This window comes from Trachypithecus francoisi, unplaced genomic scaffold (assembly GCF_009764315.1).
Source record: "Trachypithecus francoisi isolate TF-2019V2 unplaced genomic scaffold, Tfra_2.0 Lachesis_group19, whole genome shotgun sequence".
In the NCBI taxonomy this organism is placed as follows: domain Eukaryota; kingdom Metazoa; phylum Chordata; class Mammalia; order Primates; family Cercopithecidae; genus Trachypithecus; species Trachypithecus francoisi.
The window spans coordinates 5,094,946-5,121,471 of NW_022681464.1; the positions used below are offsets into that span (position 1 = coordinate 5,094,946).

General features: G+C 41.4%; 1 protein-coding gene and 1 long non-coding RNA gene across 2 annotated transcripts; one reads left to right on the forward strand and one right to left on the reverse strand.

Annotated features, from left to right (window-relative positions):
- The first annotated feature begins 481 nt into the window (after positions 1-481).
- On the forward strand, positions 482-7,601 carry LOC117063902. The gene is made up of 3 exons (XR_004429158.1): positions 482-598; positions 6,206-6,211; positions 7,556-7,601. It is a non-coding gene; the product is annotated as an uncharacterized LOC117063902 (long non-coding RNA).
- SKA1 (spindle and kinetochore associated complex subunit 1) lies at positions 6,300-26,010 on the reverse strand. Its single transcript, XM_033177715.1, has 7 exons — positions 25,822-26,010; positions 25,112-25,210; positions 20,129-20,253; positions 18,152-18,249; positions 15,336-15,473; positions 8,862-9,031; positions 6,300-8,088 (listed from the first exon to the last, which is right to left on the reverse strand). Exons 2-7 carry the CDS (start codon positions 25,197-25,199, stop codon positions 7,940-7,942), a joined length of 768 nt encoding a protein of 255 aa, XP_033033606.1. The 5' UTR covers positions 25,200-25,210; positions 25,822-26,010; the 3' UTR covers positions 6,300-7,939.
- Between the last annotated feature and the right edge of the window lie 516 nt (positions 26,011-26,526).

The window sequence follows — 26,526 nt, forward strand, 5'->3', positions numbered from 1 at the left end:
GAGTCAGCTTGCACAAGTTAAGTCCTTGAGGAAGGGGGTGGGTAAAGGAGCCCTTTGATGTCCTGCAAATGAAGGAGCCAAATGGAGTCCTTCTGTCTGGGTTTCTAAGGTAAGGGAGAGTCTATTCATATTAAAACAAGGTAAGGTATCACATAGTGAAGTGCCTAAGAGGTTTGCTACAGCAAGACACTACTACTATACTAATGTGGCAGGCTGGGTCTCACACAGGCCTCCATAACAACTGTTTTAGCACCGACTGAGTGGCTACATTAAATATTAAAAGCTGAAAGAGCCAGTACCCTTACACAAAGGCTAGAATGTAACAAAAGCCCACCAAGAGTTTTGCCCAGGCCTTTCCTGTACCTTAAAGCATGACTAAAAAGGTTTTATTGTGAGTCTAAAGAAACTCTCCAGGCCTCCACAAACAAGTTTACTGGGGGTCTGAAGAAACTCCCCAAACCTCCATGATTTAGCAGGAGACAAGGGTAATCATCCCAGCACCTGGACCCATTTAGATTAAGTAAATTTACTGAGGCTCCAGAGGAAGGTCTTCAAGACTCAGACCTTAGGTATAGATTAAAATAAGTTAATCACTTAAGTCTTTAGATGAATGCACACTTACATATAAACATATACCTTAGGAGGTATATAAGCTCTAGAAAACTTCGTAATTTTGAGTTTGGTGATAATTTCCAGGCCTTCTCCCTGTAACTGGTTGCAGAAACAAAAACTCGCTTCCTCCCCAGTCCACCTGCATCTCGTTATTGGGCCACGAGAAACAGCAGCCTGGCCCTCAGTGTGGTCTGGGAACACTAAGACAGAAGGATTATGGGAGAAAGTGGTATTACCAGAGGCTATTTGCCAGGCCATCCAGATAAAGCTACAACTATAGTTTCAACCTAGAGTGGAGAATTACACTGCATGATTTCCCATTGCCCAATGGCAAATGGAACCACAAAAAGAGGGCTGGTTGGGGTAGTCAGTGCCACAGAGGAGACACAGCCTGCCAAGGATACCAACCCAAAGCAAAGTGAGAGAGGATGAAATTTCTGGCTTCTCCCCGTCTCCAACATGCCAGTCTTCCACTAGCACTTCCTATTGGCTAAACCCAGCCAGAAGTCATTTGGTAAGGGAGACTGGAAAACTAGTTCCTTGCAAAGCACAGCAGAGAAATAGGTGGCTGATGATACCAGTTCCTGATGCTACCCCCTACCCCACATCCATGGCTCCTGCTCCAGACAGGATCCGGATGGGGCAGTTGGTGAAAAACTGTTCCTCCTTTTCCCCCAGCTCCTACTATAGTACAGAGGTTCGGTCCACAGGGGGTGGAAGCAGGTCTCAAAGACTGGCAATACCCTGCCCCTGCCAAGGGGCTTGACTTCAACTGAATCAGACTGTAGAGCAATTTCTGCCCCCAAGGCACTGTCAAGAACAATAGACCAATCACCTAGCAATTAGTGGAGGCTAACAGCTGGGTGTGATACCAACTGAGGCAGACCTGCCAGAAGCTTAATGGGAAGATCAGGAAAGAAGATAGTCAAATCACTAAACAAGCTCAGCCAAGTCACTGCAGCTGTTATATATGTGTTCAAAGATCTAAAGGGAACCATGTTTAAAGGAAGCCTAGTGACAATGTCTCATCAAATACAGAATATCAATACAAAGACAGAAATTGTAAGAAAGAACCAAATGAAAATTCTGGCGTTTAAAAGCACAAAAACAGGAACCAAAGAAAGAATCGGCAAACCTGAAGATAGATCAACAGAGATCATATATTTGAAGAATACAGAGAAAGAATAGAAATAATAGGAGGGAAAATAAAGACAAATGAGCAGAGCTTCAGAGAAAAGTGGGGCACCATTAAGGGCACCAACATATTTGTAATGCAAGTACAGGAGTGGAGAGAAAGTGCAACGGCAAAGGGTTCTTGCCTTAGCCATGCCAAAGAATTGGTGTGGCAGCAGCCTGCGGCAAGAGAGGGACATGAATCAGACCAAGAGAAAAAAAAGCGGTAGGCTTTATTGAGCAGTGACAGTACAAAGCTTCCACAGCGTGGAAGGGGTCCCGAACGGGTAGCCAGTGTAAAATTATTCGATCCCCTTTTAAACTCTTTAAGGCGGGAAATACACGTGGCGGGAAGATGTTACCAGAGTGAGAAACAAAGACAACATGTCTCAGATCTTGAGGAAAACCGGAATTGTAACTTAAGTTTTATCTACTTTATGACCTTGCAGTAGCATGGCAAAGGAGACAGGATCTCACAGGGTTTTACACATTGTGTTTACAAGGAATTAGAATTGGGAGCATAGATAAGGTCTGCTGGTCACAGAAAAGCGGGCTTTTAACATTCCTTTTAGTTTCAGGGGAGGGGGAAAGGAGAGAGGGAGAGAGGACACAGGGAAGCTTATGGCAAACTTTTCGCTGTTTATAGCTTTCTTGGGGAAGAAAACACATGTGCAAATTCTAATGTTAGGAATATTTTAAGCATGTATCTTCAATATTATTCATCCAGGACCAAAGTAAGTCGTGATGCAGGAAATAAGTGAGTTTCACAGCTTTCTGAGCCCCTACCCGACCCAGGAAGCCCAGCTGTTACCTCCTCTCAAAAGGAGCACGTGCACACATACACAAATTAAAAGAAATAGCTGAAAACTTCCGAAATTTAATTAAAACTCATTAATTCACATATCAAGAAGCTCAAAGAACTCCAAGTAGGACAAACACAAGACCATCAACATCCAAATATATCATAATCGAAATGTTGAAAGACAAAAAATCTTGTCTCCCTAAGTTGTGGCAGGCCAGGTCTCACTAACGCAGGCCTCCATAACAACTGTTTCAGTATTGAGTGGTTAAGTTGAATATTAAGAGCTAGTGCCCTTATACAAAGGCTGGGATGTAACAAAAGCCCACCAAGAGTTTTGCCTTGGCCTTTCCTGGGCCTTAAAGCATGACAAAATAACGAAGCAATTCTTAACAGGACCCATTTAGAATTAAACAAGTTTTACCGTGGGTCTGAAGAAACGCCCTAGGCCTCCACAAACAAGTTTATTGGGGGTGTGAAGGAACTCCCCAAACCTCCGTGATTTAGCAGGAGACAAGGGTAATTACCCCAGCACCTGGACCCACTTAGATTAAGTAAATTTACTGAGGCTCCAAAGGAAGGTCTTCAGGACTCAGACCTTCTGGGAACATAGTGACTATTCAAGAAGTGATTGCTACCATCTTTTCTTTCAAGAAATCTCTACCTCAACAGCAGGTTTGAGCCCTCTCCTTCCCTCTTAAGCAGCGGCCTTCCATGCACAACCCCTAAGGCAAGAAACCCCATCTTATCCCTTCCATAGCAGCTTACACCCAGGGGACCCTTGCCCAACAGGTAGTCTTCCTGGAGGAGGCTGGTATGTTTAAACCACAGTCCACAGGATCCACAGCAAGATGCTTTAAGTGGAGGAGTCCATGTGCTGTTCAGACATCTGCCAGGATCTTGCCCTGCCAAAGACGGGATGCAGGCTGTCCTTGTACTAGCTCCCCCTCTCCTCTTCTCTATATCACACTGTAGTGTCACTGTCACTGGGCACTTTATCAAGCTTGGTGGCTGAACAGACATCGTGTTAATGGTGGAGGGTTTTCAGGTTCTTGGCGTCTTGAACAAAGAATTGGACAAAATGCAAAAAGCAAGGAAGGAATGAATGGTTTCATTGAAAATGAAAGTATACTCCACGGTGTGGGAGTGGGCCTAAGCATAGGGACTCAAAGGCCCCGTAACAGAATTTAGGGAGTTTACATACCCTCGACTTGGGGTATGCCCTATATAAATGAAGAGGATGAAGTGATCAAGTCATTTACTTGGCCTACACCCTATGGAGAGGATATTTCCTGTGATAGCTGAAGTGTGAATCAGCCTTATGTTCCTTGCCTCCAGACTCTATTTTCCTGCCTCAATTGGGCTGGTTTTTAGGATATCCATCTCCCTTTAATTGCACTCTCAAGCTTCACCAGTACTTCTTTCACCTCCTACCCCCAAGTGGAGTCAGCAAGGGCAACCAGTTACTGCCGTGATTATCTTGTTACAGAAGATAAGACGACTGTGGTTCTAAGAGATTAACTGAAGCTTGTGCTGCACGTCAGTAGCATATCCAGGATTTGAACTCTGGTTAGCCTTCTCACCCCAAAGTCCATTACGTTGCCTCAATAAATGTCTTTTACATACATATATTTACTAATAAAATTGTGTAATGAAATTTCATTAATAAAAATGAGTGGGATTTCAGAACAGATTGCTTTATGTCATAAAGCAAAACAGACTCCTTTATGTCCCCAAAATGTATTTTATGGAGCATTAGTATGCCCAGAGATATTAATATGTATTCCTCAAAAACAGTGAAATAAGTAATGGAAGTAACTCTCCACAAGTAGAATGTGTGCTCCACTCCACAGCCTGTCTCTGTTGGAGATTTAGAAAATAAATGGGTACAATGAAGGACTTCAGAAGTCATGCAATAATAAAATCTGCTTATCTTTACTTAACTAAGCACATCCCACACTCTTATAACCACAGAATCCTTGTAAAAACTATCTATGGGCTGGGTGTGGTGGTTCACGCCTACTATCCCAACACTTTGGGAGGCCAAGGAGGGTGCTTTAGCCCAGGAGTTCAAGACTAGCCTGGGCAACATAGCAAGACTCCAGCTCTACAAAACATACAAAAAAATAGCCAGGTACAGTGACATGCACCTGTTTGGGAGGCTGAGGTGGGAGGATGGCTTCAACCTGGGAGGTGGAGGCAGTGAACCAATATCACACCACTGTACTCCAGCCTGGACATCAGAGTGAGATTCTGGCAAGAAGATGACGATGACGAAGATGAAGAAGAGTAGGAAGACAAGAAGAAGATGAAGAAGATGACAAAGACAAAAAAGAAGACGAAGAAGAAGATGAAGACAAAGAAGATGAAGGACGAGGAGGAGGAGAACAGGAAGAAAGAGGAGGAAGAGAAGGAGAAGAAGAGAAGGAAGAAAAGGAGGAGGAGGAGGAGGAGAAGGAAGCGAAGGAGAAGGAAGAGAAGGAAAAGAGAAAAGAGAAAAAGAAAAACAACAGAAGAAAAACCCCATCTACTATATTGAGACTAGCACTCAAGACATGCAGTTTGGGAAATGCCAAAGCTAAAGGTTTGTAAGCTTTACCTTAGCTCAAGCTCCCCAGAGGCGCCTCAGCAGCCATTCTTTCAAAATAAAACAAACTTAAACAGTCGTTTGACATTAGTTTCAGGAAGAAACATCTTAAATAGAGAAAACGTTTTTTCATGGGGAAAAATGACTCAGAGAAAAATTGTATTAGTCTGTTCTCACACTGCTAATAAGGACATACCTAATAATAGGTAATTTATAAAGGAAAGAAGTTTAATGGACTCACAGTTCCTCATGGCTGGGGAGACCTCACCATCATGGCCGAAGGCCAACGAGGAGCTAAGTCATGTCTTCCATGGCAGCAAGCAAGAGAGTTTGTGCAGGGGAACTCCCATTTATAAAACCATCAGATTGTGTAAGACTCATTAACTACACTATGAGAACAGCATGGGGAAAACCACCCCCATCATTCAATTCTCTCCACCTGGCCCTGCCCTTGACACATAGGTATTATTACAATTCAAGGTGAGATTTGGGTAGGGGCACAGCCAAACCATATCAAAAATCAAGACTTAAAGAATAATGCCATTATTTTAAGTTGAGGCATGAAAAATTAAACATGCCTATATTTAAATTAAGGAAAACAAAAGGATAACAGTAAATATGCAGTGTCTGTGTGTTCATCACAGTGATGGTGTTAACCAGACCACAGGCTTGGTGAGACACATTTTTTCTCTGCTACAGGGACAAGTCCTGCCAAGCAGATGGCACAGACATAGATAGACCAGTCTCCCCAAGTGCATGAAAGAAGCATGACTAAGTTCTTACAATCCCATTACCCATTTTTCTTGACTACTATCAACCTACCCACACATTATTTTATCATCTTTTTCATCTAAAAGGGAAAAGCCTGTTTTCTTCTTTACTACATTCACATATTATTTCTGACACCAAATGTGTGGGGGGTTTTTCCCCATCCCAACCAATTTTCCAGCTCTCTAGACACCAACAGGGTACGCCACATTTAATTCAATTCTGACACCAAATACCTGGAGTTAACGCAGACTCCACAGATTAAGGGCTCAGTCCCATAAAACTGTCCCCAACTTCAAACACCAATCACAACTAGCGGGTCCCCAGGTTGCCCATACTTCTGTCCAACATGGCTACACATGGGGGCTCCCACAACCCCGTCCTCAGGGTTGATAATTTGATACGGCAATGCAGAACTCAGGAAAATGCTTTACTTGTGTTTACCAGTTTAAGGTTACTACAAAGGATACAGATGAACCACAACCCGATGGAGGGGTACCTGGGGCAAGGTCCAGAAGGGTCATCAGCACAGGACTTGCTGATTTCATAAAGCTGGAGTCCGTCACCTTCCTGGCACATCAAAATGTTTGCCAACCCTGAAGCTCCCTGAACTCCATAGTTTAGAGATTTTTATGTCTTGTTGACATAGGCCTGATGGATTATTCACTCAATCTCCAGCCCCTCTCCCCTCTCTGGAGGTGAAGACTGAAAGTTTGAAACTTCCAATCATGATGTGGTCTTTGTGAGCAGCCCCCATCCTGACATCCACGTGCCCATCAAGAGTTACCTCATTAGAACAAAAAATTCTATCACTAGGAAATTCAAAGGAATTTAGGAGCTTTGTGTCAGGAACTGGGGTCAAAGACCAAATATGAGAACAAAAGATGCACTCCATCACTTTGGAAATTACAAGGGTTTTAGGAGCTCTGAAAAAGGAATTGGATAGGAAGATCAAATATATATTTCTTATTATATCACATTATCACATCAACTTTATTACACTTTCATTACAGGTTGAAGTTTACAGACGGGTGTACACTAAATGCATTTCAGGTAAGCTGCTCCCTAACAACCTATAGGAAAGCACAATAATCAGATGATAAACTGTCTCCAAATCCAGCTTCCAGGAAGTTTACCTATAGACTGAAACACCATCGATGGAATTTAGACACTAGTGATCTTTAAGTACAAAGGGCCTGGGTATCCTAACCTCATCATCTTGATCTTTTTCTTCCAATATCACATCTGTACTCAATCTTTTTTTTTCTTTTTCTTTTTATTTTTTTTGAGACGGAGTCTCGCTCTGTTGCCCAGGCTGGAGTGCAGTGGCGCGATTTCGGCTCACTGCAACCTCCACCTCCCAGGTTCAAGCAATTCTCCTGAGTAGCTGGGACTACAGTAGGCGCACGCCAATCTGTACTCAATCTTTTTGGGGTCTGCAGCATTGTCCACTCAACACAGAAACTGGACATGAGCATTTTTTAGTTCTATTATGTGCCTAGTACAGAGGCTTATTCAGCAGGTAGTTAAACATTTGGTGAAAGGAGGTAAATCTTGAAAATATGTAAGCGTTATCCAAAAAAGTTTTATTTTTGTAAGAAACAAGAACAGGTCAGGTGTGGTGGCTCATGCCTGTAACCCCAGCACTTTGGGAGGCGGAGGAGGGTGGATTGTTTGAGCTCAGGAGTTCAAGACCAGCCCAGGCAACATGGTGAAACCCAATCTCTATACACAAAATACATTAGACAGGCATAGTGGTGCACACTTGTAGTCCCAGCTATTCAGGGGGCTGAGGTGGGAGGATCACTTGAGCCTGGGAGGTTGAGGCTGCAGTAAGCCATGTTTGCGCCACTGCACTCTAGCCTGCGTGACAAAGCAAGATCCCGTCTCAAAGAAAAAAAAGGAAACAAAAAAGACTAAAAGTTAAAAAAATTATATATAAGAAAATTATAGAAATAGCCTCTATACCCTATTGGTCCGTTCAAAAGTTCACAAGGGACTCAGGTTATAACGTAACGAGTAAGTCCTCCCCCTCGGACCTCTGATAGCCTCCGGCAGTGTCGTAAAATATTCAGTAACACGTGAAACTTCTTGTCAACTTTCAAAGTCGTGAACTCCTTTATGTCAGCTTCCACTATAAAATAACGACCTAAAAATAAAGATATTAGTGATAACTTTTATAAGGCCAACTTGCAAAAGAGTCTTTAATACATTAAATTGTGAATATGAATGGTATTAATCGTTTTTACTGTTAGTATCCAATAAAACCAGTAACTAGTATTCTTGCTAAAATAATAATTATTCTATCAATAGAAGTTGCATGCATGATATTTATTAGGTCACTAGCTATCTGTTGGTATCGCTTGAACAATTCACTTTTCAAGAAGCAATATGATGTACTGGTTACCAGAATAAAACCCGTTAACAGTGCTATCACTTAACTGGATGGCCTTGGACAAGTAAGTTAAGCTCTCTTTGCCTAGTCTGCAAATTGGGAGTAATAATAGTAAGGGACACGGGTGTTGTAAGGATTGAAGCTCTTGGCACACTCTCTGCCATACAGAAAGTAGCTATATCAACAGGACTAGCTGTTATCATTACTATTCAATTTCTGAAAACATTGGGCATAGTTCCACAATAGACTCTATCTAGCAGTGTTTCTCAGGCTCAGCACTACAGACACTGTGAGCCCGATAATTCATTTTGTGGGTGCTATCCTGTGCACTGCCGGCTGTTCCAGCAGCATCCCTGGCCTCTACCTACTAGATGCCAGGAGCACCCAGCTCCAACAACCAAAAATGTCTCCAGACATGGTAAAATGTCCCCTGGTAGGATAACTGCTCCTGGTTGGGAATTCATTTCCCATGATCTAGTTACACTCAGAACAGTTCACATGTACACATATATATGCTGCCATTTTACCTTTGGTATCCTTCGTTTCTTCATCAATAAATCTGTGATAGAGATTTCTGGCCACAGAATTCATAGACTTTTTTGGCTGATGTAGGATTTTATATTTACTAATTACTGCCTTGTTGATTTCTTTAATAACATCATTAATTTGACCATAGGTTAAGCGGGATTTCATGTACCTGTAAAAAGGCATATGGTTAATTATTGTTTTAAAGAATCATCATGCAAAATTACTTTCCTTGAAAAACATAAGTATGGTGACTTTGTATGATAGTAAAACTATAGTACCCTTTATAAGAACAATTTTATATCAACTTCCAAATAAACCAGACAGCTGAGTAACTAAACAGAGCTGACAACATAGCGGGGCTTACCTTCTCTAACTATTAACCTCTACTGTTTACCTATGGAGAACTGATATTATAATTTTAAATAAGCTCTCAAATTCTCATTCAAATGGCCTGACTAACTGCAACATATACGTTTATTTAAACATTAATTTTTAAATGTGACAAAGGAAAAATTTAAATATTAATAAATTATACAACTCATAGCACTCTGGTGCTATGTAAAAACCATTACTTGTTCAGAGAAAGAGAGAAAAAAAGGAGGAGGAGGAAGGGAAGATGAAGGGCAACAAAGAAGACCACAACAAGGATGACAATGAAAATTAAGACAAAGAGGAATTAATAGGGTAGGCGATGTACAGGAGTGAGTGACTGGAAGCTGCCTGGGCAGAGGAGAACCAAAGAGTAGCCATGATGTTTTTTATGCCCTAACTCAAATTCCCTTAGAGCACTGTCTATTTCACTGTGAATTCTACTCTTTAACCTCCCACCTGTCCGTCCTCCCAGTCACCATGGAGTCTTAGAATATAAAAATAGGAGACTCTCAATTTTGAATGTTTTGAACACACCAAAAACAAAACTTGATGATCTGCTTCAATTTGTCTCTTCAACAAATGATAAGTTCAGTAAGTTAAGCTTTGTCCTTCACTTCTATTCAAAGTACCAGCTTTCTAGTCAAAACTTCCTTGATAAAATGATATAGAAGCTTATTTAAAAGAAAATGTTAGGCCGGGCACGGTGGCTCACGCCTGTAATCCCAGCACTTTGAGAGGCTAAGGCGGGCGGATCACGGGGTCAGTGGATCGAGACCATCCTGGCTAACACGATGAAACCCGTCTCTACTAAAAATACAAAAACTAGCCGGGTGTGGTGGCGGGCACCTGTAGTCCGGAGGCTGAGGCAGGAGAATGGCGCGAACCCGGGAGGCGGAGCTTGCAGTGAGCCGAGATCGTGCCACTGCACTCCAGCCTGAGTGACAGAACGAGACTCCGTCTCAAAAAAAAAAAAAAGAAAATGTTCGTATTTCCAAAAAGCACTCATTTTCATTATTCCTCTCTTTTCTAAATTCATTTTTGCTGTCCTGTTTTTTCTGACCACAGTTTCTACAAACTCTAATACTTCAGCTCTCCACAATGCACTTATAAATTCCTTCAAATCCTCTCAACTACCACCTTGATTTGCTCAATAGTCATCCCTAATCTCTGCCAATGTTTTCCACTTTAACTCTACTCTTAGCACCATTTGTTTTAAAGTAAATAAAAACTCTATGCTTGGAAAACATGATTTTTTTGCCCTTATCTTCTATCTTCATTTCTCATTGATTAAATAACCCCAGGTTGAAAAATGAATACTCCACCATGACCATTCTAATTTCCTTCCAATAGCTCTTCATGGAAGCATTTTCCAAAAATCCTTTACTCCACTGTCCCTCACAGTCATCTGCTCGTCACATTAGCTCAGCCAATGAGCAACAACAACAAAAACTAAAGCTGGATAGCATCAGAGCATCAAACAGTTTTCATGAAAATAAAGCTGTCAATAAAGGAGATGACCACCAGTGTGGTGGCTCACACCTGTAATCTCAGCACTTTGGGAGGCCAAGGCAGGTGGATCACTTGAGATCAGGAGTTTGAGACCAGCCTGACCAACATGGTGAAACCCCATCTCTACTAAAAATAGAAAAATTAGCTGGCTGTTGTGGCACACACCTGTGGTCCCAGCTACTTGGACTGAACCATGAGAATTGCTTGAGCCCAGGAGGCAGAGGTTGCAGTGAGCCAAGATCATGCCACTGCACTCAAGCCTGGGGGACAGAGTGAGATTGTCTCAGAAACAAAAGAAGTAGTAAACAAAACAAAGTCAAAGGAAATGACAAAATGACCCCCCCTTGCCAAAAAAAAAAAAAAAAGACTAAAGAGCAATGTCAACGTCCTCACTAGTCTTGGACTTGTAAAAGAGCCAGGTATGTTTCAAGTGGCTAACTGGTAGCAATTTTTAAGTAGTAGGTAACACTAGCAGGTGTGAGATTAGGTTGGGCATTCTCATACACTACCAACAGGAGTAAAAACTGGTATGCAGCACTCTGACGTGTCAAGAGCTTGGAAACTGTCACTGCCATCCTCACAGCAAGAGCAAACAAAGCTGGTAACTCTTCTCAGAGAATCGAGGTCACAGGGCCAAACACTGCCTCCAAAACAGGAGAGACAAGCAAATACAGAGAATCACAGTTTCCTAGGAACAGAAGCCACTGGAGTGAGTAACTGCAGGAACACTCAAATAGTAACTGACAAACTGCTAAGGCTCAGTTTGAACTAGCTTGAGAGTTAAAAACTGGTGATCCAGTTTAGGAAACCCCCATACTTTCACGAGTTTTACTTCCAGGAACCACCCCTGCCTTCCCCCCAGGTTTTCAAAATGAGGATCAGAGAAAAATTCTCCTGAGCATCAGCAAGAGGAGGGAAAAAGAAATTATTTTGAAATAGGGCAGGTAAAAGTAGAGCAGTTCTGTTATTCAAAACAAAGACCTGCCCTCAAGGAAAACTACTTGACTAAGAACCTTGTCTGACCTAGGGGAAGGGTAATTAGACAACTTCAGCCCCATCTAGCTAAGAAACACTTTAGAAGGTCACAGGCCAGAGATGCAATCTTCATCATAAGATTGTAGAATGCTTCTCCTCTCCAACACCTTACCACCACTACAACAAGGTTACAGGAATGCATTAGTGAACTAACACTGAGCAAGCTACAAGACACAGAATCTATTAAGAAAAAATTTCTAAGGAAACTCGACAGAGGAGACAAAAGAAATGGGAACTAGGGCCGGGTGCAGTGGCTCACGCCTGTAATTCCAGCACTTTGGGAGGCCGAGGCGGGCGGATCACAAGGTCAGGAGATCGAGACCATCCTGGCTAACATGGTGAAACCCGGTCTCTACTAAAAATACAAAAAAATTAGCCCAGCATGGTGGCGGCAGGCACCTGTAGTCCCAGCTACTCTGGAGGCTGAGGCAGGAGAATGGCGTGAACCCAGGAGGCGGGGCTTGCAGTGGGCCGAGATCGCGCTAGTGCCCTCCAGCCTGGGCGACAGAGCGAGACTCCATCTCAAAACAAACAAACAAACAAAAGAAATGGGAACTAGAAGAAATTGAAGCATCTGACATTTACAACCATAGCAACCATTAAACATAGCCCAGCTCCTAGACATATCAACATAAAATCTCACACTAAAAGCCTATTTACTTCAGTTCCTATTATGCAGATACATCTTGTCCAGCTTTCAACAAAAATTACTAGGCATAAGAAAAAATACAGGCTGAGAGCATCACAAGCATCAGATGCAGATTGAGAAATGACAGAGATTTTGGAAGTATCAAACCACTAATTCAAATAACTATGTTTAATATGCTAAGGACTCCAATGGAAAAAGGATAAAATGCAAGAATAGACAGACAAAGAAAGCAGAGATGGAAACTACAGAAGAATCAAAAGGAAATGCTAGAAATAAAGAACTCTAACAGAAATGAAGAATGCCTTTGATGGGCTCCATCAGCAGACTAGACTCAGCTAAAGAAAGAATCAGTGAACTTGAAGATACATCAGGACGGGCGCGGTGGCTCAAGCCTGTAATCCCAGCACTTTGGGAGGCCTAGACGGGTGGATCACGAGGTCAGGAGATCAAGACCATCCTGGCTAACACGGTGAAACCCCATCTCTACTAAAAAATACAAAAGACTAGCCGGGTGAGGTGGCGGGCGCCTGTAGTCCAAGCTACTCGGGAGGCTGAGGCAGGAGAATGGCGTGAACCCGGGAGGCGGAGCTTGCAGTGAGCTGAGATCCGGCCACTACACTCCAGCCTGGGCGACAGAGCGAGACTCCTCTCAAAAAAAAAAGAAGATACGTCAATAGATACTTCCCAAACTAAAATGCCAAGAGAAATACAAAAAAAGAACAGAAAACCCAAGAACTGTCAGGCAATCATAAAAAAGTATAACATACAGGTAATGGGAATACCAGAGGAGAGGAAGGAAGATATGCAAAGAATTCTTAAAATTCAATGAGAAGAAAACAAACAACCCACTTTAAAAACGGGCTCAAGACCTGAACAGATACCTCATCAAAGAAGATATGCAAATGGAAAATAAGTATATCAATATGAAAAGATGCTCAGCATTCCCTTCGATAGCTCAGCTGGTAGAGCAGGGGACTGTAATACTTGCTGAAAAGATGCTCAATGTCAAATGTCACTAGGGAATTGTAAAGTAAAATAATTAGATACCACTACACACCTATCAGAGTGGCTAAAATCCAGAACACTGGCAATACCAAATGATAAAGAGGATGTGAAGCAAGAGGAATGTTCTGTCATTGCTGATGGGAATGCAAAATGGTATAGCCATTGGCAGGTTTTTACAAAACTGAACATACTCTCACATGATCCAGCAATTACACTCCTATTTACCCAAATGAATTGAAAACTTATTTCCACACAAAACCTGCACATGAATGTTTTTAGCAGCTTTATTCATAATTGCACCAAACTGGAAGGAACTAAGATTGCTTCAATAGGTGAATGAATAAAGAAACCAGTACATCCATACAATGGAGTACTATTTAGTGTTAAAAAGAAATGAGCTATCAAACCACAAAAAGATACAAAGGATCATAAATCCTTATTTCTAAGTAAAAGAAGCCGGTCAGAGAACGCTACATACTGTATGACTCTAACCATATAACATTCTGGGGTTCAGTGGGAGATAGAAAGAGTTGGGATACAAGGCACTTTTAGTATAGTGAAACATTTTAGGATAGTGAAATTCTTCTGTATGATACAGTAATGGTAGACACATGATATCATGCTTTTGTCAAAACCCACAGAATGTACAACACAGAATAAATCCTAACACAAACTAAGGATGTTAGTTAATAGTAATGTATCGATATTGGTTTGACAACTGTAACAGATGTGTCATACCAATGCTCTGTTACTGAGGAAAACTGTGTGCAGGGAAGAAGCGGTATGAGACCACTAGTATCTGCTCAATTTTTCTGTAAACCTAACAAAGGTTCTAAGAAATACACATTATTAAATAAAACAACAACCAAAACAAACTGGTATGAATAACTCTCTAGAAAGCAAAATAATCATGATCTTTGCCTCAGGGACTCTCCTCCTAAGACTCTATCCCAAGGAAATAAAAAAATTGCAAAACAGCCTTGTCTAAAAGATATTTCATTGTACTCTTATTTATAACAATAAAGTCAACCCAAATATGTAATGAGGAAATGCTTCAATAAATTATTGGATAGCTACATATTATATGACTATTAAGATAGAAAAATTATCACAATAAAAGGATAGTAAGTTGCATTTACAGTATAACTACATTGCTAAAATAACAGGTATAAGAAATACTTGTTATACATGTATAGTTAAATAAAATCTGGAAAGCTATACCCTACCTTATCTGAATGGTAGAATTACAGATGAGTTTTACTTTTTGACAACAAACACTTCCTAGCAACATGTATTATTCGTATAATAAAAAGGTAACAAGACATGTAACATAATATAAAGCTTAGAGGTTAAGCAAAGCCCTGGAATTATGAGTTTAAAAACGTGGATTTTCATAATTGGTTCCCCATTATTGCCATATGTAAGAGGCAAGGGAGACCACCCTCTAGAGGAAGCCTTTTGTCTTATTCATTCTTCTATTCAGAGTGACCCAGGGCCTGGAATATAACACAGGCTCAAACAAGCGTGGGGTCCAATGCACAAATGGAAACCAAACACAACATACTCCATTCTCATTCTCAAGTCTACACAACTCATTCAATTTCCTTAAAATTACCACAAAACTGAGTCTACTTCTATAATATAATTGGTAAATCTGTAACACAGAAAGGTCCGAGAGGACTTAAGCAAAGAATTGATCCATCTCTAGATCTCTCTATGAAGGGGTTTTACAACAAAAATCTTCAAAAAATTTACTGCATTTTCACAGTATAATGTGAAATGTTTTAAAAAGATCAATATTTGAACACAGCATATTACAATTAATATAATTAAGCTTTATGATTTAAACAATCATCTATGTTGAGTATTAAGCGGTTGAACATTATTTATCTTAAATACTTACGAAGGAACACCATTGAACTCATCACAAGTTATAAATGGCATTTCCTTAATACTTCTTTGTTCTTTGGGAGGCTTCTTTATGGGTTCAGGTTCCTCAACTTTGAATGGTTCTTCAGGATCAAGATCTGATCCCTTAACACTACAGAACAGAGATGTACATACATATAGGCAATTGTCAGAAATAAGCAGCATACTGCAAAGTTTTCCCAACTGAAAATAATAATAAATACACAACTCATCCTGTTATAATCTCACTGCCAACTTTTTTTTGTATTCCTATGTCTATTGTTCATGAAAATCTAAACAGTGAAGGAAATGTTGAAAAATTAAGTTCCCAAATCTTCAGTAATATAGCTATATTTATTTACATGTAATACGATATCTTCATCAGTTCTCCCACTGGCTCCTCAAAGTCAGTAAGTTAACAGCTTTGCGGCTTCATGGCTTCTCTTAACCCCTTCCTGACATCCCTAACTCTGAATCTGGAAATATCAGTTACCTTAGACTTCTGTTTATTCTAATTTATCCTGATGGTTACTCGTGTCAGTCCCTGTGGATTGCAGAGTCATTTTAGTTGTCAGCATGATCATGGGTCACCCCGGATTCAATCTGCCCAATTTTTAGAGTGAGTGAGAAGCCTACTAATATATCTCCTGCCCCACTAGCAAACAAAGTCTAGAAACACACTATAGCTCCTTGGTTCCTTAACTGCCAGGGATGTGGCCAGCAGTAAGTCAAGACACAGGAAAGACGACATCAGATATAAGAAACAGTAGGGGCTGCTATAACTACACATCATAACAGGTAGAAGAAATGCCTGTTATATATGTGTAGTTACATAAAATCTGGAAAGCTATACCCTATCTTATCTGAATGGTAGAATTACAGATGAGTTTTATTTTCTGACAGCAAACACTTTCTAGCAACATGTATTATTTGTATAATAAAAAGGTAACAAGAAATGTAATATAATATAAAGCTTAGAAGTTAAGCAAAGCCCTGGAATTATGAGTGGGAGGATGGCCACAGGAGCAAACCAAGGGAATCCCCAGAAAGGCAGGAAGCGAGAGCCCAAGATGACAGTCGAATGCCAGACACAGATGGCAACCAGCCTTACTGAGGTGGTGTGACTCGGCCATGCTGCACGCTGTCAAGATAAAGATGCCCAATGCACCATAATCCTTCTGTGAATCCTAACATATGAGATTCTACTGTGAGACTGGATGAATCGTATCTGTACTTGTTTGTCTTGACCATGTGTTGAGGAAGCACCTGAGTGCTCCCTTTATGCCCTGCTGTGTTTATCAGCTGAAAATAACCATTTTGACCTACAGAAAGGTTCTGCTCTGACCTATCCCTGAGAGTTGAAGCTAGGCCATAGTGAGCTTAGAAGAAAATTCCTCCTATTCCCCTGATCAAATTCTTGCTGGATGTACAATGACAGGTAATGTGAGAAAGAGCGAGACAGGATAAAGATGCCAATTCCTCACCGAGGTGATGGGAGGATATATGGGTAACAAGAGAGCCAGGTCTTCGAGATACAAAGCAGGCCACTGAATCACGGGAACTAGATGTCCTATCAAGGCTAGAGCTGGACATTTGAGAGCATTAACAGTGGAGTTAGGTAAGAATGAGTAAAGCAGGCAGGAGAGATCTATAATCTAAAAGAGGGGAGAGAAAAAGGAGGCAGCCAAGTCAGAGATGTGGGCTGACAACTAAGAAAACATAGTGGCAGTGCAGAAAACAGAATTTCAAAAACAAAAAGGTGGTATGCAAAATGAAATCTTAGAAGTAGAACCAGGGCTGACAAAGGATTTTTGACCTCTTTGTGACCTTCAACCACCCTAGGTGTGGTGGCAATGACAGCCAAAAGCCAGGTGTTAAGGCCTCAGGGAAAAAACCGCCACAGACATACCTTGTAAGTGCGGAGAGAGAGAGAGGATAGACATTTGAGGGGAAAAAAGAGCTAAGCTTACTGTTCATTTGGCTTTTATTTATGTATTTATTTTGAGGCAGGATCTTACTCTGTTGCCCAGACTGGAGTATAGTGGCACCATCAGGTCTCACCACAGCCTTGACCTGCTAGGCTCAAGCAATCCTCCTGCCTCAGCTCCCTGAGAAGCTGGGACTACAGGGGTGTGCCACTGTGTCTGGCTAATTTTTTGTATTTTTAGCAGAGACGGGGTTTCGCCATGTTGCCCAGGCTAGTCTCAAACTCTTGGGCTCAAGCAATCTGCCTGCCTCGGCTTCCTAAAATGCCAGGATTATAGGCATGAGCCACTGTGCCCAGCCTCCTTGGCTATTTTTAAAATGGTAACTTCCTTACGCTTATTTTTACCCAAAGGCAGTGGTTCTCAAGGGTCAAGGAAGATTTTGCCCTCAGTGGCATTTGGCAATGTCTGGAGACCTTTTTCATTGTCATGAATGGGTGGGATAGGAGGAATGCTATCAGAATCTAGTGGGCAGAGATCAAGAACACTGCTCAATGTCTATTCTCATAACAAAAAATTAACCTGCCTAAAATGTCAAGGAAGCTGAGGTTGACAAACTGCTCTAAGGAAAAGAAATGAGTGGAAAGAGAGAGGCTAGAGAGACTTGCCCTTGGCAAACTGGGAAAGAGGTGTTAGATTTTCCTCAGAGACAGCAAGATAAGAACACTGGTGAACATAGTAGGAAATACTGTTTTTAGTATAGGTGACAAAAAATTAGATCACTGCTGACAAAACTGCAAGTACATGAAGAGCAAAAGGCTTTGAAGTATTTTGTTTTCATGGGTTTATAAATCCAGATAGCAAGAATAATTACAAATACACTTACCAGCTCTGGGCTACTGTTACTTGAGGCAAATGGGAAGGAATGTTTTCTTTAAGATGTTCTACGTCTTTGTAATCTTCTTCAAGAGATTCACAGAGTTCCTAAAATTTAAAAATGCTCATAATAAGTCTCTGTCCTCCCCATGTATGTTTTAAGATATTCTAAAGAGCAGGGAAATGGTGAACCATAATCACAGTGACTATGGCCGGTCGCGGTGCTCACGCCTGTAAATCCAGCACTTGGGGAGGCTGATCATGAGGTGGATCATGAGGTCAGGAGATCAAGACCATCCTGGCTAACACAGTGAAACCCCATCTCTACTAAAAATACAAAAAATTAGCCGGGCGTGGTGGCACGCGCCTGTAGTCCCAGCTACTCAGGAGGCTGAGGTGGGAGAACTGCTTGAAGCTGGGAGGCGGAGGTTGCAGTGAGCCGAGATTGCACCACTGCACTCCAGCCTGGGTGACAGAGTGAGACTTCATCTCAAAAAATAAAAATAAAAAAAAATCACACTGACTGTGAGTACCAATAATGCAGAATGAAGTGAAAAAGCAATGAATCCAGCAATAAAAAATTGGTTTCTAGAGCTGTTTTTGGATGGTGGTAATATTTTTCTCTACTGGATTTTTTTCAGAGAACAATCACTATAATCACATTGCAATTACAAAGCAGGACTAAAGCTAAGTCTTTCTCAAATACTTTAATCTTGGGAGATAACTAAGAAATATATAAAGAACTTATGTTTTTCATTATCATCAATTGCTTTTGTTGGCTTAGCAAATGCTCCCCAGTGTTACCTGTGTAACAGCAACTGTATTATCACAGCATGGTAATATACCCAGCTGGCAAGCACAAGATGCTGCTTTAGGATGACTTCCACTGTGGGCTACCTACATCCCAGCTTAATGAAAATTTCTACTTGATAGCTGGGGTTTTTTTGGTCTCCAACGTTTACTAGAACTTCAGGCTACGAACTCATACAAATTTTAATGAGGAAAATATTCTGTGCCTTTGGATTCCCGCCATCTGGCTCCCAATCACAATGTGAACAGAAATTCCAAATAGCCTTCAGTTCTGAGTTGAGCATTCTCTAGGCCCACACCTAACCCCGGATATTCTTGAGCAGGTTAGAACTGAAATACCAGTATTGGTTTCTGTTTTGAATTTATATAATGTCTTTTCCTTTAAGAGGTGAATGACATTCATGGATACCAATTCCATTTTGACTAATAGAGTGATAGGCATAATCATGCCCATTCCTATAGCTGAAAAATCTTTACAGACCTTAAGGATTATAGGCTGAATGCAGTCAGGGAGGTCCCTTGTTCAATCCCACTGAGCAATTCCCCAGCTCTAACAACGTGAGATAATTATGGTACAGACTATTTCCCCATTGGGAAGTGCACAAGCACTTTTATTAGCTGAAGTCAATTTGAAGGCTTATTTAGAACAAAATGTGCCTGTGAATGAGGCTCAAGTTTTTCTTTACCTGAGAGCCCTTATATTACCTTTTATAAAAATATAGAAATGTAGACATATAAGGGAGCTAAGAAACAGTTCAATATGATCCATTATTTTTTCAAATGAGGATCTTGAAACCCCAAGAGGTAAAATAGCTTTCTCAGGGTGGCAGAGAATACCAAGGACCACCAAGGTAAGAATCCATATCTCCTCACCCAAAGCAGGTGTTCTTTACATACCACTCTACTAGAACATCATTGTTTAAATTAAAGCTACCAAGAATGATTAGCAAACTCTCCTTTCTAGTAAAGTTCAATTCCACTGGCCATCAGCAGAAAGAAGTAGCTGTGGAGCTCCAAATTCCATTATACTAAGAAAATAAAACATAAATGGCATACTGTACCATTAATAATTCATAAACCGAAAACATTATAAACAAAGCATCCTTAAGAATTACTTGATGATTAGGGAGTTTGTATGTATTGCCTTTTTACTGCTTCCTCATTAGAGAAACATTACCTTGAGTGAATTGTTGGTTTGTTCTTGATACTGAATTTCCAATTCCAATTTATTTAGAAGTTCATTTACTACAATGATCTCATCTCCTATTTTATTTAATACTGTCTTCAAGGTAGGTTCCTGGCCTGTTATAAACAAAAATAAAATAGAAAACAAAGTGTATAGAAGAGCAGTAGCTGCAAGTACTCATGCAAACTCTTGGAACAGATAGCTATACCTTAGAGAGGGGTGGAAAAAGGACTATTGCTTTAGCCCCTAGAAACTGACTCCATGGATAATCTTAAGACCTCATTTCGCCGGGCGCGGTGGCTCAAGCCTGTAATCCCAGCACTTTGGGAGGCCGAGACGGGCGGATCACGAGGTCAGGAGATCGAGACCATCCTGGCGAACATGGTGAAACCCCGTCTCTACTAAAAAAATACAAAAAACTAGCCGGGCGAGGTGGCGGGCGCCTGTAATCCCAGCTACTCGGGAGGCTGAGGCAGGAGAATGGCGTAAACCCGGGAGGCGGAGCTTGCAGTGAGCTGAGATCCGGCCACTGCACTCCAGCCTGGGCGACAGAGCGAGACTCTGTCTCAAAAAAAAGAAAAAAAAGAAAAAAAAAGACCTCATTTCTTTTTTTTTTTTTTGAGGCAGTGTCTCGCTCTGTCGCCCAGGTTGGAGTGCAGTGACCGGATCTCAGCTCACTACAAGCTCCGCCTCCCGGGTTTACGCCATTCTCCTGCCTCAGCCTCCCCAGTAGCTGGGACTACAGGTGCCCGCCATCTCGCCCGGCTAGTTTTTTGTATTTTTTTTTAGTAGAGATGGGGTTTCACCGTGTAGGCCAGGATGGTCTCGATCTCCTGACCTCGTGATCCACCCATCTCGGCCTCCCAAAGTGCTGGGATTACAAGCTTGAGCCACCACGCCCGGCCCAAGACCTCATTTCTAAGTAGTATGGAAGAGACGGAGAGGAGAGGCAAGGACAATGTCTCCCCTGCATCTTTTGTTTCTGGCAAATTCCTCCACTTATTAAAACACGTAGAAATGTTAGGTAAAACAAGCATCCTTCTACATCCACAGCTAAGCTTTCATGAGAAAAAGGCAAATCTCCAAGGGTTCCAATATGAAGGGGGAACCACAGTTCCCCCTCACACCAGGCAGTATGTGTGAGCTGAGGCTGCAGCAGCCATAATCTGAGGAGTGTACAGCAATGCTGGACAGGAGGTTGTCAATCTCAGCACCAGAATATATTTGATTTTAATAGGGATAAGATCCAAGGTTTTGGGGCTTTAAAACACAGGGTGTTGGAAGTGAGAATCTCAAATGAGGCTAGGACCCTTCTTCATGAATAGATTTTCAGCGAAAGTTGTAATCACTCACCACAGAAATAAGCTTACATTTTAGACAGGCCCTTCGGTGTGTGTGTGGAAGGGGCAGGAGTGAGGCTGAGGTGAAATTCTCTTTCAGAATTTGTAATACAGATTTGGAATTCATATTAACACTATTCACACTATGCAAAACCACCCCTAAGCAAACAAAGTAAAATAAAAAGTCACAAGCTGGTAATAACCCTGGGTACCTGGCAAAAACAAATGTAAGACATTCATAAAGTAGTATATTCTCATAGTCCCAATCCCACCTCCTAGCACCTCTCTCTAGCAACTTTCAGAGATTTGAGATGGATGAGAAAATCAGAGTCCCTTCCTCCCTAGAAATAAAAGAAGTAGTTTTTTAAAAAATTTAAGGGCAGATTAAAAGCACAAAAGAAAAACTACCTCCATCATTGAAGTTTCCCATCTGCATTTCCAGCAATCACAACGACATACACATAAGTAAAAGCAGACTTTGGCAGTATCTGCAGATTATGGAGGCAGTAGAGTGAACCAGGTAGAAGGCCTGAAGTCAGAGACACCAAGTACCTACCTCATTACTGCGAAGATAGGTGAAAGTACACATAAGGTGGGCTTAGCCCTGTCTAAAACCTAATACTCAGTAAGTGCTAACTGCCATTCATCATCATCATGAGGAGTATATCATTCTATCTAATAGAGCAATGCTACTTGCATTTGACACTCAGCTCATAACAACTAAAACAAGTAAATGAGAGTACTGATGTCTCTACTGAGAATAATTTCAGTAGAATTAGTTGAATATAGTATTTCTTCCCCATACACTGGTATCTCAACTTTTAGTCACCTAAATTTTAGGATGTTATTTACCACTTTTTTTTTTTTTTTTTTGAGACAGGGTCTTCTTGCTCTGTCACCCAGGCTGTAGTTCAGTGGCACCATCACAGCTCACTGTAGCCTCAACCTACCAGACTCAAGCAATCCTCCTGCCTCAGCCTCCTGAACAGCTGGGACTACAGGTAAGCGCCACCATGCCTGGCTAATTTTTTATTTTGTGTAGAGACAGAGTCTTATTATGTTACCAGGCTGGTCTCAAACTCCTAAGCTCAAGCGATCCGCCTGCCTCGGCCTCCCAAAGTAACACATGGCATTACAGGCATGTGTCTGGCCACTGCTTTTCATGTAGTAATCTAGTCAGTTACAGAAGCCAAAGTAGCAAACAAATGAGCAGGCTTTATTTTATAGGCTATGGAGGCACACAAATTATTCTCCCCCCATACAAAATGACAGTTGACAACTGTGTAGGAATCTAATGGGTCTGACTGCTTCGGCCAGGCCTCATGCTTTCGTGGGTCATTTGAATTCAAGGCTTGATAGTTTTATAGATCTCCAAATTATATTTGTTTATCCAAGAGTAATCATAACCTCAGAAAGTGAATGTAAACAAGACAAATTATTAAACATCTAAAAGTCTTTTACAAATTACTTCAATCAAAATGGCAACAAATAGAAAGAGTACTAACATGGGAATCAAGAAACAGAAACTGTCACCCAACCAAGTACTCGCGAGCTGAGGGACCTGGGCTAGCCACCTGACTTCTGACAGTCTCAATTTCCTCAGGTATGAAGTAAGGGGGCTCCTTAAGATGAACCGACAGTCCCTTTAGCTTTAACTTCCAGAGTATGTGAACCATAAACTGTAAAATGTATGAGGCTCCTTTATTAGTAGTTATCAATATAGGACTGAGAATATCAAGGTCCCTGGGAAGGGAGGTATAATTCGAAAGGGCCTACCTAACATTATAATTTCATATGTGAGAAAGTTTTCAAACTACCAATTCATAATACAAACTACAAGTTCAGCACAACCTTCCCAGCATATGGAATTCTGTCTGCCAATAAACCTTTACTCTCCCAGATAAGGTTAGGGTGTATATAATTCCTTCAACAATATTTTAGATTTGACAAGGATCATCTGTTTCTATGAAGTTTCATTGCATCATCCAATTTCAGCACATCAAAATATTTTCAAAGATACTTACAAACTCCAACTTCATGGATGCTTAAATAATTTATTTCATTTTCAATTAGTTATTTCCCAGTGATATAGAGTAATAAGCTTCCTCCAAAGCAGGCTCTAAGATGGGTTATGGACTACTTTTACCTCTATGGATCTCTACATCAGTTTTTTTTTTTTACTTGCCTTTTAATACAGTGATGTGCTACATAACAGTGATTCAGTCAACAATGGACCACAAATATGGCAGTGGCCCCATAAAATTATAATGGGGCTGAAACATTCCCATTGCCTTGTGACATCGGAGCCATCATAACCTCATGGTGCAATGCATTATTCACATGTTTGTGGTGATGCTGGTGTAAACAAACTATAATGCCAGTATTATACAAGTACAGCAAATACAATTATGTATAGTACATAATAATTGACAATAAATGGTTACTACTTTATGTTATTTACTATACGATACTTGGTACTTTTTAGAGTGTACTCCTTCTACTTATTAAAAAAAAAAAAGTTAACTGTAAAATAGCCTCAGGCAGGTCCCTCAGGAGCTATTCCAGAAGGCATTGTTACCATAGGAGATGACTGCTCCACACGTGGTACTGCCCCTGACAACCTTCTAGTGGAACAAGATGTGAATGTGGAAGACAGATGTTGATGATCCTGACCCTGCGTAGGCCTACGCTAATAATGTGTGTGTGTGTATTCATTTTTGACAAAGTTTAAAAAGTTAAAAAAAAGTAAAAAAACCTAATAAAGATATAAAAATATTTTTGTACACCTGTACGATGTATTTGTTTTAAGCTGTTATTAGAAAAGAATAAAAAAGCTAAGCCAAACTAAAAAGTTTATTAAGTAAAAAAGTTATAGTAAGCTAAGGTTAATGTATTATTGAAGATTTTTTAATATAAATTTAGTATAGCCTAAGTGTATAGTACTTATAACGTCTACAGTAGTGTACAGTGATGTCCTAGGCCTTCACATTCACTCACTGTCACACCCACAGCAACTTCCAGTTCTGCAAGCTCCATTCATGGTAAGTGGCCTATACAGGTGTTCCACTGTTAATCTTTTACTGTATCTTTTCCATGTTTAGATACACAAATACTCACCATTGTGTTACACTTGCCTAAGGTATTCAGTACAGTCACTTGCTATACAGGTGTGTTGCCCAGGAGCAATAGGCTATATAGCCTAGACATGTAGTAGGCTGTACCATCTAGGTTTGTGTACATTTACGTACATTCTATGATGTGATGTTTGCACGACGACAAAATCATGTAATGCTTTTTCAGAACACATCTCCATCACTAAGCAATGTATGACTGTATCTCCATTTAGCTGTAGAACCATGGATGCCACATAACCTTCAAATCTTACCATTGGCCTATGTGTCTCAGAAAAACATAAGTAAATAATCTAATGAATATTCAGTTCATTGTTCAACATACCTTACATTTTTAGTATCCTCCGCAATACTAAAAATGACATTAGACTATTTAAAAAACGTTGTTCAAAATCTAAAATTACCTAAAATGCAGTCACTCAACCAAGCAAAGATGTCATTCAGAGTGGAATAATCAAAATGCATTTTGTACATACGAAGTCAGTGGAATCTGTTTTACTTACCACAGTTTCTTAATGACAAGGTTTTCTTAATATTGCCAATCTTTTCATTAACATGAGAGCATAACTGTTCCAGATCTGAAGAAGCCATCCTTTAAGCCTCTGAAGAAAAAAATATAAACATATTCGTAACGAAAAGCCACACAAATTTCTGTTCACTTTCGAAATCCAAGAATGGTCAATATCAAGTAAATCACAAGTCTTTGAAGGTTAAGCACAAATATTCAAGAGCAATTTCTTTCAATTCTACAACATTCAGTTTCTAACCACGGTACAGTACTGACTTGTCTTAGAGCCTTCGGCCATCAATGGATCACAAACCAGGGTAAAGGGGATAAGCCTGAGTCCTTTCCTTTAAGGGTTCAGGAGGACAGACGCACTATTTATATATAAAGACAACATTGGTATTTTCTTTAAACACGCAAAATACGGACACAGTTTTTTAAAATCTCTTACACGGTCAAAGAAATGGGCCCAGGTAATCATTTTTCCTGCGCTGTGAGGGGTTGGGGCTTTACAGTTTGGGATCGGTAAGGAGGCAGAGAAATGGGAAAGGACCAGTTTCCCACCCACTCCGCGGGTGAGAGAGAAGGGGCGGGTCTAAAGCATCCAGCCCCGTCCTGCCCCACGCCGGGCGCGGCCCGCGGCCCCCAGCCGCCAAGCAGTGCCTCAGGCGCTTCCGAAGGCAGGGTCCCCAACACACAGAGTCCAACCTCGAGTCCGTCCGGCAGCAAAAGGCTACTCGCCGCTGGGTCTCCAGCCGCGAATACCGCAGTCTCAGCCCGGGATGGTGTAACGCCACTCCGGGAGCAAAATTCAAAACGCCCGCCTGGCCCTGGCGCAGCGCAGGCGCACATCCACGCTTCCGAACCGCAGGCTCAGCGGCTGTTGCCGGTTTGCGTCTTCCGGGGCCACAGCTGGGCGGGGAAGGAGGCGTGGCCGAGCCGGGAAAAGGCGGGGCAAGGGCGAGGGCGAAGGCGGAGTTTCCGGAAGAAAGGATACCCCCTCCGGCGCTAACCAGTCTGGGGAGATTTCAGTGGGCTGCGCAGTCTTGACAGCCGTCCAGCCAGGGACCTGGCGTTGCCAAGATGTGGTCTTCCACATTTGCTGCACCTTAGAGTCACCAGGGGCAGCTATTACAAGTCGCAGTGCCTAGAGCACACCCCAAGTCGGTGATATCAGACACTGGGGAAATGAGGCACAAGCCTTAGTATTTATAAAAACACCCCAGAAAATTCAAAAGAGCAGCCAAGTTTGTGTAGAAGAAACAGTGACCCTGTCTTCTGGGTGTTACAGCCTCTGTTAAGTGTTCCCGGACAAAACCAGGGGTGGGGCTGCTTATTCTCATGATGAAATGGGAAAGAAGAGTTTATTTTGGTAACCGGGTACGGGGAAAAGGCCTGGAAAATATCGCCAGG